Here is a 13,759-nt window from a genome sequence, read left to right on the forward strand (position 1 = left end):
CTTATGTGTCTTATATATTGGACTTTGAATACTTGGAGAGCACCAGCCTTGTCTCTTTAATCTTCCTACACTGTTTCAGCAACTAGCTCTTTACCTGGTGTGTGGTAGATACTTGGTAAATGTTGATTTATTAAGTTGAAGTCACAAGAAAAGTGGTTTTTTTAAATAACTGTGGATTATTCTGTAACTGGTTTTAGTTCTGCAGAGTGAATGTATATGTGACCTTCCTGAAAAAAATTTTAAGGATGTCAGCAATCTAGGAAGCTGTGGCTTTAATCGTCCAGAATAGATACACATAAGATTCCCAGTAGTCCACACAGTGTGGAATTCTTCGTCTTCAATTACATGCGCAGATTTTGCAAGTTGTGGAAAACAGGAGTAGATTTAGTTGCTTGGGGACAAGCCAGTACTTTTAAGAAACTCTGTCTTAAGCAACACTATACCATTTGGCTGATTTTGACCTTGGACATCATTCAGTGAAGATATGTCTGTCTAGAATGTCTCTCACTCTTGATGCTTGCTCCCAGGGTTCTGTTTCAAGCTTTTGTCACTTCCTTAGTAAATTATTATAGTAGCCTCTTGGCAGACCCTTCTGGACTCATTCTGACTTTCAGTTTACAATTTATTTTCAATGTGGTAGGTTTTTATTTATTTTGCTTATGTTCTTTATATTTACTGGGTAATTTTTAAGTTTACACAACAGCACCTTAAGGCAAAATTAAAATTTGGCACTGATATTTTGAGCTTGGGTTACCTTGGGTTACTTTGGACATTTTTAGAATATGCCTAGTATGCGGGAAACCAACAATAAAAGTATTAAATTGAGTGTGTGTATCTCCTGATCATTTCCTGTTACCTTAAGTAACAGGGGAAAGGTTACTTGGACCTTCTCCACAGTTCTTCCACATTTTGCTCCTTTGTACTATTTGTTCACAAGCTTGTTTTCAAAGGTCATATAAAAATAAGTTGATCAGGATAGCGTTAAGAATTGTTGGCATGTTTACATTGTTAACTTTATGACCTCTTCTTTTAGCCTTTTAATAGGGGTAAAATTCAAAAAGTAGGGTGGAATTAACGATTAATTCTGAATTTTTGAAGACTACTTTATTAAGGTATGACTGGCATACAAAGAACTGTACATACTTAAAGTATGAAACTTGATAGAAATGTTGTAAAGTCACGTTAAACCAGTCACAGCCATTGGCTGCCATGCTATTTGGATGAGAGAGAGAGAGATTAGGATTGTGAAGTGAAAGGAGATTGTGTCCTAATGTGAACAGAGCTTTAAAGATCTAGGCCTGTGGAGATTTGTCACATTAAAACATTCTATTAATATGCTGTTTTCATTGAGAAAATAATCAGGCAGAGTTTCTACTTTAAGTGCTTATCTGTAGGCTAAAGAATTTATCTTGTAAAATAGTCTTTTTTTTCAAAGTGTTATTCTCATAGTTTCTCAATAAAATGTAATTCTCAAGCCACCAGAGTCCTTTTGTAACTAGGTGGGAATAAACAAAGGCACAAATATTCCTTTTCTCATTATTCGATGATACGGATTTTCCAAGTTACCCATCAGAAGTTCAGTAAATAACATAAGGCTATTTCATAAATTCCCTTACCCTGATTTTCAGAGGTTGATGAAGTATCCTGAAAATTTAGGGTGGCTTTACTTACAATACAGAAACACTTGTGTTTGTAGGGGAAAAACACAGTGGGAAATTAGAAAGATGGTGAAAGGCTAACTTTGTCTAGAATCTAGTTTGTGTATGTTGTTAAAATAAATGTCTTTTGCTTCATTTGGAAATATGTCTGTAGAAAAATCAACCAGTTTAGCTTCTGCGTTGTTTTTGTTTTCTAGTGGCATTGAAGTGAGAGAGCAGGACCAGAATATAGTTCATGCATCCAGCATGAAAGATCTTTGGCTTAACAGGTTTTGTGTGCTTATTTGTTTGGGCTTTGTTTTATTTTTGTTGTAGTAAAGTATGTGTAATATAAAATTTGCCATTTTTACCATTTTTCAGTACACAGTTCGGTGGTCTTGAGCACGTGGAGCACAGTCACACTGTTGCACAACCATTACCCACCCTCCCCCGCCCGAATTCATCCTTCCAAACCGAAACTGAAACTCCCAACTCTACCCATGAAAGACTAACTCCCTATCTCCCTCCTTGTGTGTGTGTGTGTGTGTTGTTGTTTTTTTTAAATGTTTATTTCTGAGACAAAGAGACAGAGCATGAGAGGGGGAGGGGCAGAGAGAGAGGGAGACACAGAATCTGAAGCAGGCTCCAGGCTCTGAGCTGTCAGCACAGAGCCTGATGCGAGGCTCGAACTCACAAACCGTGAGATCATGACCTGAGCCAAAGTCGGTCGCTCAACTGACTGAGCCACCCAGGCGCCCCTGTGTATTTTTTTTTTTTTTAAGCATGAGGATCATTGCCTTATGCTATTATAAGATAGCTCAGTAACCACCACAGTGCAAGCATTAAGCACTGTCTCCAAGTGCTTTATGCTTTCCATTAAGACATTACTATGTTGCCCATTAACATTGGATGACAGATAAGGTCTGGTTTATTTGATATTTATATGTATGGGCAAAATTGAAAACCTGAAGTTTTAAGATTGAGATTTAAGAGCTCAGAAGTGCTAAGATCTACCACTGACATATTACTACTGGGAGATTTGAAAATTACTTCTATGGGCAGGCTTTACCTTGATCAGTAAACCTCCACAGTGGGTTTGGTGTTTTTAGGTATTTAGCTAAACATGTTTGAATTTTTGTTTTTTTAATGTTTGTTTATTTTTTGAGAGAGAGAGCAAGCTGGAGAGGGGCAGAGAGAGGGAGAGAGAAATCCCAAGCAGGCTCTGCACTGTCAGCTCAGAGTCCTATGTGGGGCTCAAACTCATGAATTGTGAGATCACGACTTGAGCTGAAACCAAGAGTAGGATACCTAACCGATTGAGGCACCCAAGTGCCCCAACATGTTTGAATTTAAATATATCTATAACTATTGGTCTACATATGAAATGATGCTATCCTAGAGACAGATTGGTGTGACTAATGCTATGAATGCAGTCTATTAAGAATAATTCCCTATTTAGAGGCACCTGGGTGGCTCAGTCATTTGCTTGTCTGACTCTTGGTTTTGGCTCAGGTCATGATCTCATGGTTCCTGGAAGTGAGCCCCCTCGTCAGGCTCCTGGGCCGTCAGCACAGAGCCTGCTTGGGATTCTCTCTCCCTCTCTCTGCCCTTCCCCCACTCACATGCATACACATGCGCTCGCTCTCTCTCAAAAAGAAGTAAATAAACTTAAAAAAAAAAAAAAAGACTCCCTTTTGCCAATTAGGTAATTATTTCATACTATGTATATTAGACATGTCTCTGTTCATAGTATTAGAAGTAATGAGCTTTTGTTCTTAATTAAGCAGCTAGTTAGTTTTTACCACAGGGGCACTGTAAATCATGTTGTTGATCATGTTTCCTTCTCTCCCTTTGAAGCTAAAATGCTCAGAGAGAAGTTTGTGATCAACCCCTGGCCAAGTGTACAGACCCTCATGGCATGCATGGGGACGCTGCCTCATTTCCTTCTTCATTTTACATCCTCCTTGCCCTCCTGCCTGCCTTGCTTTTTCTTTATCTTAAATTGGTCAGCTGCCCTGGGGACTCGAGATTCACCTTCTTCTCAGTGCCTGCGGTCACTCCCTACTGCCACACCTTCCTGGTGCCTTGTACTCCCATCCTACTGAATACCTCATTCCTGTCTGTATTGGGTCCTGCTCTTCCCTCTCCTTGGTAAAGTCCTCTCATAACTCTCCCCCCACCCCCACCCTTACTTTTGTCAACTTTGAGCTCCATCATCAGTCACAGTCCTTTCTAGACACCCTGTCCTTTTGGCCTGCTGTTCCCATTCAGACTTCTGTTATGGTACCTAGAAAACTTTACCAAATTCAGATGTTCACAAAATAGTCCACCTCTACTAGACCCTGGGCAGGGACCAGATCATACTGTTCTTTGACTCCACGCTGCCTACACTTGATAAGGGGAGAGGGGGAATGAATTAACCAGTGTCATATACCATGAATGAGCCAGTAATTCTGTAAGAATTGAAAAATGACCATTGGACTAAACAATATTGAGGTAATTGGTGACCTTTGTCAGAACCCTCCAGGGGAAAGGTGGGGATAGCCTGGTTGTATTAGGGAGGGAGGTTGGGAAGAAGGGCTGAGGGAGAGGAGAGGTAGAAGAACCAGGAGAAAGGAGTAGAAAGGCAGGCTGGGAGGGGGCAAAGGGCATCAGGTTGTACCTCTTGTCACAGAGGACAAGGGTCTGTACTCTCTGTCATTTGGTGGTGTATCCCTGGGAGGTAACCCCGGTGGCCCCGTAGTATGGATGAAGGGAGTAGGTCTTCAGCTTATATTCACCAAGTTGAAGTCTTGTTTTAGAAAAAGTTTCTTTGCCTCATAGGAGCTCTTAACTGCGTTACCTCTTTGGTGTTTACTGCACATGTCTGCTTTTTGTTAGGAATTTTCTTTTTAGGTGGACAAGTCCCTGTCTTATGATTTGTAGCCCTTAAACAGCAAATACATTGTGCTGTTCATAGTGCCATTTAATAACTGCCTGAGGTTTTTTTGCTTCAGTGCTTTTTGGTTTTCATGACATCTAAATTATAAAGTACTAATGCATCTTAAATGATACTAACCAATTCAGATAAAACTATTTTGTCTGACTCTTCAAAATCTTAATTTTTTTCATATGAAACAAATTTGAAAATGTAGGTGTGAAAAAACCACTCCTATTTCACCACCTAACACCACTGTCATCATCTCTGATTCAGGATTTGCTCAGGCAACTTCCTCTCACCAACACTCTTACCTCTACCTGAGTGTCGTTTTCTTTTTTTAAAGATTTACCTGAGGCACCACGTCTCCTACGTCGTCTTTCCTGATACCCATCAACCTAGCCGAGAAAATTGATTCCCTTACCTCACTGTGCCCTAGACAGACTTCTGTTATTTTACTGCTCTGGTCTGTATGTACATCTGAACCAGACTGGCCTCTCCTTAGGAAGGAGTAAAGTTATTTTTTTGCTCTATATTTTAGAGTTGCAGAACGATACCTTGATTATTTTTGCCTTTTGTATTTTGTTAAAAGCATTTTTCTGTTTTATTAAGTTGTATGTGTAAATGTGATTTTAACAACTAATTTCATCTGATGGCGGCTGTCCTTTCTTTGTTACTGGCTATTCAGGTTGTGTTTAATTTTTTTGAATACAAGGTTGTGTTACTGCCTGACAAAATTGACAGTGAAAAATATGTCTCTTTGAATTTATTATTAAAATATCTGTTTCTTTGTTATAACGTCTATGACTTGAACAAAGTATATTTTCAGAAATTCCAGTAAAATTATATTTACAGAAAATAAAAATTGCTGACATTGAAAGACATTCTCCAAGTAACTTAACACCATTCAGAGGGGCCAGGGTTCAGAGTTCAAGATGTGTTGTCCAACCTGCAATTGTACTTGTCCAACATTTGTTACTATGGTGTTTCCTGACTTGTAATGGTTCCAACTTACGATTTTCCAGCTTTATGATGGTGTGAAAGTGATATGCATTCAGTAGAAACCATACTTCAGGGTTTGAATTTGGATCATTTTTGAGACTAGTGCTGGGCAGCGGCAGTGAGCCTTGGCTCCCGGTAGGCCAGTAAGACAAGCATTCTGCATCCAGACAACCATTTTGTTTTTCAGTATAACATTCAATAGATTATATGAGATGTTCAACACTTTATTATAAAATAGGCTTTGTGTCAGATGGTTTTGCCCAAATAATGTAAGTGACGGAGCATATTTAAGGTAGGCTAGGCTAAGCTGTGATGTTGAGGAGGTTAGGTGTATTACATGTGTTTTTAACTTAATATTTTATTTATTTTAGAGAGCACAAGGTGGGAGAGGGGCAGAGGGGGAGAGAGAGAAAGAGAGGATCTTAAGCAGGCTCCATGCTCAGTGAAGCCCAATGCAGGGCTCGATCCCAGGATCCTGCGATCATGACCTGAGCTGAAATCAAGAGTCAGACACTCAACCAACTGAGCCACCCAGGTGCCCCATAAATTAATTATTTTAACATTTATTTATTTATTTTGAGAGAGAGACAGCACATGCACAAGCAGTGCGGGTTGGAGAGACGGGAGAGAGAGAGAATCTGAAGTAGTCTCCAGGCTCAGAGCTGTCAGCACAGAACCCGACATGGGGCTCGAACTCCTTCAATTGTGAGATCATGACCTGACCCAAAGTTGGACCCCTAACTGACTGAACCACCCAGGTGCCCTGACCTAATATTTTGAACTTGATGAGTTTATTGGGACGTAACCCCATTGTAAGTCAAAGAAGATCTAAAATCAACCGAATGTGATAAAAATAAGGTTCCTTGATGTTGGCTAAGTTATAGAATGCAGCAGAGGGAAAAGACAGTGCTAAAAAATTTGATTTCCTGAACAGTTTAGCTGTAATACAAACTAAGCAGATGGTCAGTAAGTTTAAGGAAGTTTAAGGAAGTTTGCTTGAATGTGTGTAAGAGTTCTGCCCTAGAGCTGAGGACAATTGAGTGTATAGTCATCTGCTTAGGAAGGGAATTTAGAAAGTTACCTTGAATTTATATTTCAGTAGAAATACGGGCACAATTTAAAGTTTTTTGTAGATTGCTACTTTCAGCTGAAGTATATAGAGCAATAAATGAATCGGAGGACTTAAGTTCAAATGCCGGTTCACCTAACTCAAAAGCCATGAGACCATCAGCACACGTGTTAATAACCCCGTAGTCCTGCTTTACTGTCACCAAGGCACCCTGGAAATGCTAAAAGGAGATGAATAATGTGATCATGCCTGAAAACTATAATGTGTTGTATAAAAATAAGTTGTCTTCGTATTCTCAAACAGGCAGATGGCTCTACCCTGAATACATAGCCAATTAGGAACATGGTATTTCTATCCTAAAAATGCCTGCCTGATAATTGGATTGTATATGGATACTTTCAGCTTTAGCTCTTGAGGATTAAAATAATATCATACCAAAAGAAGTATTTTTTGAGGTATTTTAAGATTACCTTTTCTTCTGTGTCTACAGTATCAAAGGTAATTTAAACTTCCCCTGAGTACACCACTGTAACTTTTTCCTTATACGTGAATTCTAAAAACTGAATTTTTTTTTTTTTTTTTTTGGTAGGTTACCCTTTAGATGCTTTGAGAGGGAAGATAGAAATTTTGGGGGAGGGGGAACTCCTTCCTGAATATGATTTCTTAAAGAATTGGATAATCTTTGGAAATCTCTTGTAATGTCTAAAATCTGTTTAATTGTAAGTTTATAGTAGCCTGTATCTGTTTCATAAATCCACTTTAGCCTTATTGGGTGCAGGTTCCCTGAAATCCCTGAGGAGGTGGTTAATGGATGGATTGTTGAAGGACAAAGTAGGCTGCTTAAGTTTCAAAGCCTAATGCATTAAGGGAGATATCCATTGTTACTGCCACCTCGCACCCAAGTTCAGTTCATTGACTGCGAACCTGCTCTGCCACAGAGTCCGAGTCCGAGCGGTCCCTGAGCAGACTGGAGGCAGTGACGGCACGCTCCTCTGAAGAGGAAGGAGAGCACCTGGGCAGTAGAAAACACAGAATGTCAGAGGGAAACGATTGTGGTGGTGGAGATGCTCTCTCCAATGGCATCAAAAAACACAGGTAGGACAGTCTAACGGTCACTATTGCTGGCTTTTTCTTATAAAATACTTACAGGTTCATAAAGAAAAGCATACCTTCTCTTTGTTTTTCCCTGTCTGTGTTGGACATTTATATTGCCGTTATCACCTCAGAGAAAGGATTTAGCTTAAGTACTTTTGCTCATTTGAGAGAAGAACATCATCTGTAATTGTAGGAACAAAGCATAAAACGTGGTTTTGGCAACCATGGTTTCGGGGAACATAAATCCTTTAGTTGAAAATTCAGATAGGCTCTTCAGAATTGTCTGTCGCAATTGATGCCGGGCTCCTTTTTCCTCATACATCTTTGATGACTCTGCCTCCCCGTGCTATTTTAGTTTCTCGCCATTTGATCTTCTTGTTGGTTTTAGTGAGAGTGGATGGTAATATTGCCTGCCTGTTGATACAACTCAGTTACATTTAAACAAAGCCCTTTATTAAGACCCAGGGTTTGTTGAACATATCCATTTTACACTGTCTAATAACATTAGTATCTTTTTATTCCCTTGATGATTTCTTCCTAGAGATTGCCCCAGAGTAACGAGAGGCAGCAGGCACTGGAGCTCTCAGGTTTCGGCACAAGTGTGCAGACACAGTGGCACATGTGCCTGCCGGTATTCATAAAATATTTTATCAAATTATGGATTAAGGCTGTATCCTGGTGTCATTGTGAAATGCACACGGGGGGGTGGGTAAGAAGTTATTAACGGTTAATTTCTACAAGATAGTTTCGTTTGTTTAATATTTGCAAGTTGTATGACTCCATTTCTGGTCCTGATTGGTCTCAATTATTCTACTGGGGGGAAAATGTACATATCCCTTCTGATTTATGTGTATTTGCCCCTGGCTAACAAAAATAGTTTATACTCCTTTTGAAAACATCCAGTGAATTTTAGGTAATAAACTAATTGAAACCAGGATTTTCTTTTGTTTGGTTAGGGAGTATCCTCTAAACATACTTACTGATGCGATTTACTATTGAAAATTATGTGGCCAGCAGTGCTTTCCTGATTGCCTTCAGTAGTTGCTGTCAACTCCTTTGGGAGTCCGGGGCTAAAAAAGTTCTGTATAGGACATGAAATACCTAACAGGACACTTGGCAGGCTTACCAGACATACATTATGACAGTCTGGTGAGAACACAGGTGAACTCTTACGAATAGATGATACAGTTGTTCAAATATCCATCAGAATAAAATAGAAGGTTGCAGATAAATTCCAGGGTCACTTTGTGCTTAAATACTCTCATATCCTAGGGCTGGAGGCATTTCTCTGCTGCCTTTCAGAGTGCCAGTAGCCCTTTAGTATGTGTGCTGTAATCATAACAGTAGTTATTTTGCACTTGACAGAAATTTATTATACTGTATTTATATATTGTGTGTTCTATCTTAATTAGTCAAACCCAGAATGGTAAAGTGAGAAAGTTAAGGTGAAATTGTTCAAAAATGAAATCAGGGCAGGTCACTAAGAAAAACTTCAAAGGAATGCAGCTAGGTAGTGACCTCACTGGAAAAGTTAAACTGATAAATGAGCTGCAACTTACTAATCCTGTAAGTGTAATAAAATATTCTTTAGTATTTAGGAGAAAAGAGGACAGTTTAGGAAATTTTCAGCAATCAGGTATGTAGGGAAAACATAACAGTTTCTATTTTAAAAAGTAATTGTAAGGAGTTTTTTGTTTTGTTTTTTAGCCTTTTGTCATGAAGTTCCTCTCTAATCAAATAAAGAGAACTTATGCCACCAATAATTTAAAAGTTTCATTTCAGATTAAGAAAGTAAATGTAGTATTCAGTGTTACCAAGTCCCTCTTGCCTGTGCCTTCAATTGCATTGTAAGTAATCTGTGTTTATAATGGGCAATTATTGTGGTAATAGGAAGAATAATTTGAATTAGTAGTAATTTTGGCGTTTTTATTTTTTATTTTTTATTTTTTTCAATATATGAAGTTTATTGTCAAATTGGTTTCCATACAACACCCAGTGCTCATCCCAAAAGGTGCCCTCCTCAATACCCGTCACCCACCCTCCCCTCCCTCCCACCCCCCATCAACCCTCAGTTTGTTCTCAGTTTTTAAGAGTCTCTTATGCTTTGGCTCTCTCCCACTCTAACCTCTTTTTTTTTTTTTTTTCCTTCCCCTCCTCCATGGGTTTCTGTTAAGTTTCTCAGGATCCACATAAGAGTGAAACCATATGGTATCTGTCTTTTTCTGCCTGACTTATTTCACTTAGCATCACACTCTCCAGTTCCATCCACGTTGCTACAAAAGACCATATTTCATTCTTTCTCATTGCCACATAGTATTCCATTGTGTATATAAACCACAATTTCTTTATCCATTCATCAGTTGATGGACATTTAGGCTCTTTCCATAATTTGCATATTGTTGAGAGTGCTGCTATAAACATTGGGGTACAAGTGCCCTATGCATCAGTACTCCTGTATCCCTTGGCAATGTTTTTAGAAAAGCAGAAGTAGGTGCTGTTGGAGGATCAGCCCAAAGTGACCCTAGAGTTTATCTGCAGTCTTCTATTTTATTTTTAAAAGTCACGTGAAATTAGTATTTGACCTTGTCATATATTATATATTTCCTCTTCCCTCCATACCACCATTTACCTTCTAGGATATACACACTTAAATTTAGGAAGGAGGACATGGGAAGAATATAGATTGTAAAATTTTTTAAAGTGGGAAATTAATATTTTTAAATGGCAAAAGATAAGCCTTACAATAATTCACATGGAAAGTATTAAATCATGGCCTAACTGATTTGCTGATAAACTAGAACAGGGGTTTTCAACTATTTAGCCATGGAACCACTTGTATAACAGATATTTAGTGTGGAAACTTAAAATCTCAACCACCTTCAGAGATTGTTGGGTCTCCCCTCAGAGGGGTCCTCTCCGCTCTTCTCCCCTGTCTCTAGCTTCAGTGGGAGACACCACATCTACTTCATGTCCTTATCCGACAAAAATATTTAAGCTCTATTTTCTGTAGTATGTGTTATAAACCGTTACAGACTATGTTTCTGTTCCTGTTTATTACATACATAGGGGCCTTGGAGGGTGTTTGCTACGTGGGAAGCACTCAGTGCAAATGACCTGCTTTAACTCTGTTCATTCCATTTTTCCTCAAAAACTGTGATTTGCTTTGCCCTCAACCTCTACCCACTCGTTTTCCTTTTCCACCTAGTCATCATAGGGTGACATTGTGGGGCACAGTTTGAAAATTTCCAGGTATAGGGCATATGTCATATTAATCAACTATAAAATAAGGTGTGCTAAACTAATTTCTATGATAATAAAAGTGTAGATACTATGGATGTTTAATCTGTCCCATGTGATAATTGCCAACAAAATATTTAAGAAAATTTTTTTAATGTTTGTTTATTTTTGAGAAAGAGTGTGAGCAGGGGGGAACGGCAAAGGGAGAGGGAGACACAGAATCCAAAGCAGGCTCCAGGCTCCAGTGCTGTGCATGCTGTTGGGCTTTCAGGTTAGTTCTAGAGAAATGTCAACAAAATTAGGGTTTTACTTATGACCTAGAACCATAAATATTGCAGAGTTAGCGAGTATACAAAACAAATGCTCCATTTCAATGGCATTTTATTTTTTCTCCGGAAAATATACTGAGTTGCTTTGTGGACAGTTAGGCTACACCATGCTGTAGTCAGGTTTATATTGATAGGGCTTCTTGACATCTTGGCTGTGTTTCACAGGAGCAGCTCTCTCGGACCTAATTTATGAAATTTATTCAGAGCTCTGATCTTTTAACTTGTTAGTGTTTTGCCCCAAGTTGTTATATTTGATAAAGATGCTGATATTTATTTCATTACATCACTGGATATGGTATAAAAGATACTTAATGTAGAACAGATTAGTTAGAATGTGAAACATAGGACCCATGTTACAGTTCTGTACATTCTATTTGTAAATGTTATTTACTTCATTAATAGCATTAAATGATAAAAGGAGAAAAACATACGATCATTCTAATAAAGAAAAAACATTCAATAAAATCAGTCATTCCTGATTAATAAATATCTTAGCAAATCACAAATATAAGAGAGAACTTTAATCTTGTTAAAATTCACAAGAAACGAATTACTTAATGAGATAGTAAAGACAGTACTTAGAATATCAGGAATAATATAGGGATGCCTGCTGTCATCTTTGCTATTCAGCATTATTTGGAGGCCATAGTCAGAGATATACCATAGCCATGAAATTTAGAAATAAAAACAGGGTGCCTAGGTGGCTCAGTTGGTTAAGCGAGATCAAGTCATGATCTCGTGGTTCGTGAGTTCAAGCCCCACGTCGGGCTCTGTGCTGACAGCTCAGAGCCTGGAGCCTGCTTTAGATTCTGTGTCTCCCTCTCTCTCTACCCCTCCCTTGCTCACACTCTCAAAAATAAAAACTAAAAAAAATTTAAAAAAAACCCATAAGTATCTACCGGCAAATTGTTCAAGTTGGTAAAGAAGTTTGGCAGGGTTGCTTTCATACACAATCAACTGTTTACATTTCTGTGCACCATCAACACACTAGCTTAACTGGGGAAGGGGGCATACTGAGAGTACCTATTATAAAGTTACATACCTAGGAATAAATCTTAGCAAAAAATGTAATATTAAACTTACTGAAAGACCTAAAACTTATTGAGATGGCAAATACATTGTCAGAGAGACATTTTTGCCAAATTGATCTGCAAGATTCAGTGTAGTTTTAATTAAAATCTCAATGCCCTTTTCCGTGGAAGTTGAAACACGAATTCTGAAATATGTATTTAAGCCCATAGGGCTTTGAAGAGCCAAGATACTGCTCAAGAACCAGGTTGAGGGAAAGGAAAGCATTTTCTTTATCAAACGTGAAGACTGATTATAAGTCTTTAGTGCAGAAGTTTCATGGAGGCAGACCTGGAGAATGGAACTAGAAGGTCGCAAGACCTGGGGCGCCTGGGTGGCTCAGTCGGTTGAGTGTCCGACTTCGGCTCAGGTCATGATCTTGCAGTCTGTGAGTTCGAGCCCCATGTCAGGCTCTGTGCTGACAGCTCAGAGCCTGGAGCCTGCTTCGGATTCTGTGTCTCCCTCTCTCTCTCTCTCTCTCTCTGCCCCTCTCCTGCTCATGCTCTGTCTCTCTCTGTCAAAAATAAACAAACATTAAAAAAAAAAAAAATTTAGAAGGTCCCTAGACCCACAGATCTAGGAAACCTGGTATATACAGCAGAGCTAGCCTAGCAGATCAGTGAGGGGAAGAATGGGTTGTTAGGTAAATGGTACTGAGTTAGTCATTTAATGTGGGTCCTCCAAAACAAAAAGGAAATGGATCCTTATTTCATACACACAAGTATAAATTCTAGATGAACCAAACACTTGTGAAAGAGAAAAACTTAAAGACTTTTAGAAGGAAATATAAAGTATCTAACAGTTTTAAAATAGGGAAGAATTTCTTACAACAGAAATGTGATAGGGACTAAGTTTATATCTGATTCTAGTTAATGTACTTGTATTTATACTGATGTGTTTACTTGAATAAAGCCTTCTATTCTCCAGTAAATGTGGCTAAGAGTCTCAAAGGTTTATTTTGCTGAAATGGCAGATTAGGACTCCTGATGATCACCTAGTTTACCCTTTATTTATCCTTCGTGACTTCTTTAGAATTGAATTATTACTAGCCAAATAACAGCAGTCTTCTGTTCATGAAGAAGTCATACAAAGAATATGCTGTTAAGTTGAAGAAATTAAGAATACAGGGTAAGACAATAACTTTCAAGAAGTAAGATTATAGTGAGAAAATGTTAGTCATGAAAATTATTCAACTTTGAATACATCTAATCACTAGAACAAAACCACCTTGGTTTTGAAATCTCACTGCAGATATGGGACAAATGATCTGGTTTCAGACTTGATCAGGTCCGGGCAGAGTTGCTAACCAGTTCCCCCTCCCAGATGTCCTCTGTTGCCCTGGGCGGAAAAAAAAATACTCTTGTCTGTCAGAAAATGTTGGGGGTAATTCCCTGTTGTCATGTCG

At 38.6% G+C, this 13,759-nt stretch overlaps 1 protein-coding gene across 7 annotated transcripts in view; it reads left to right on the forward strand.

Moving 5' to 3' along the window:
- OSBPL1A (oxysterol binding protein like 1A) overlaps positions 1-13,759 on the forward strand; it is a 243,777-nt gene that overhangs the window by 153,539 nt on the left and 76,479 nt on the right. For 6 of the 7 annotated variants that reach the window (XM_049619605.1, XM_049619606.1, XM_049619607.1 and 3 more), the window contains one exon: positions 7,564-7,720. The exons of the other annotated variant lie outside the window; for it this stretch is intronic. In XM_049619605.1, coding sequence (XP_049475562.1) covers positions 7,564-7,720 — 157 coding nt within the window. The remainder of the gene's footprint in view (positions 1-7,563; positions 7,721-13,759) is intronic. 7 annotated transcript variants of the gene reach the window in all.

This window comes from Panthera uncia, assembly GCF_023721935.1.
Source record: "Panthera uncia isolate 11264 chromosome D3 unlocalized genomic scaffold, Puncia_PCG_1.0 HiC_scaffold_8, whole genome shotgun sequence".
Classification (NCBI taxonomy): domain Eukaryota; kingdom Metazoa; phylum Chordata; class Mammalia; order Carnivora; family Felidae; genus Panthera; species Panthera uncia.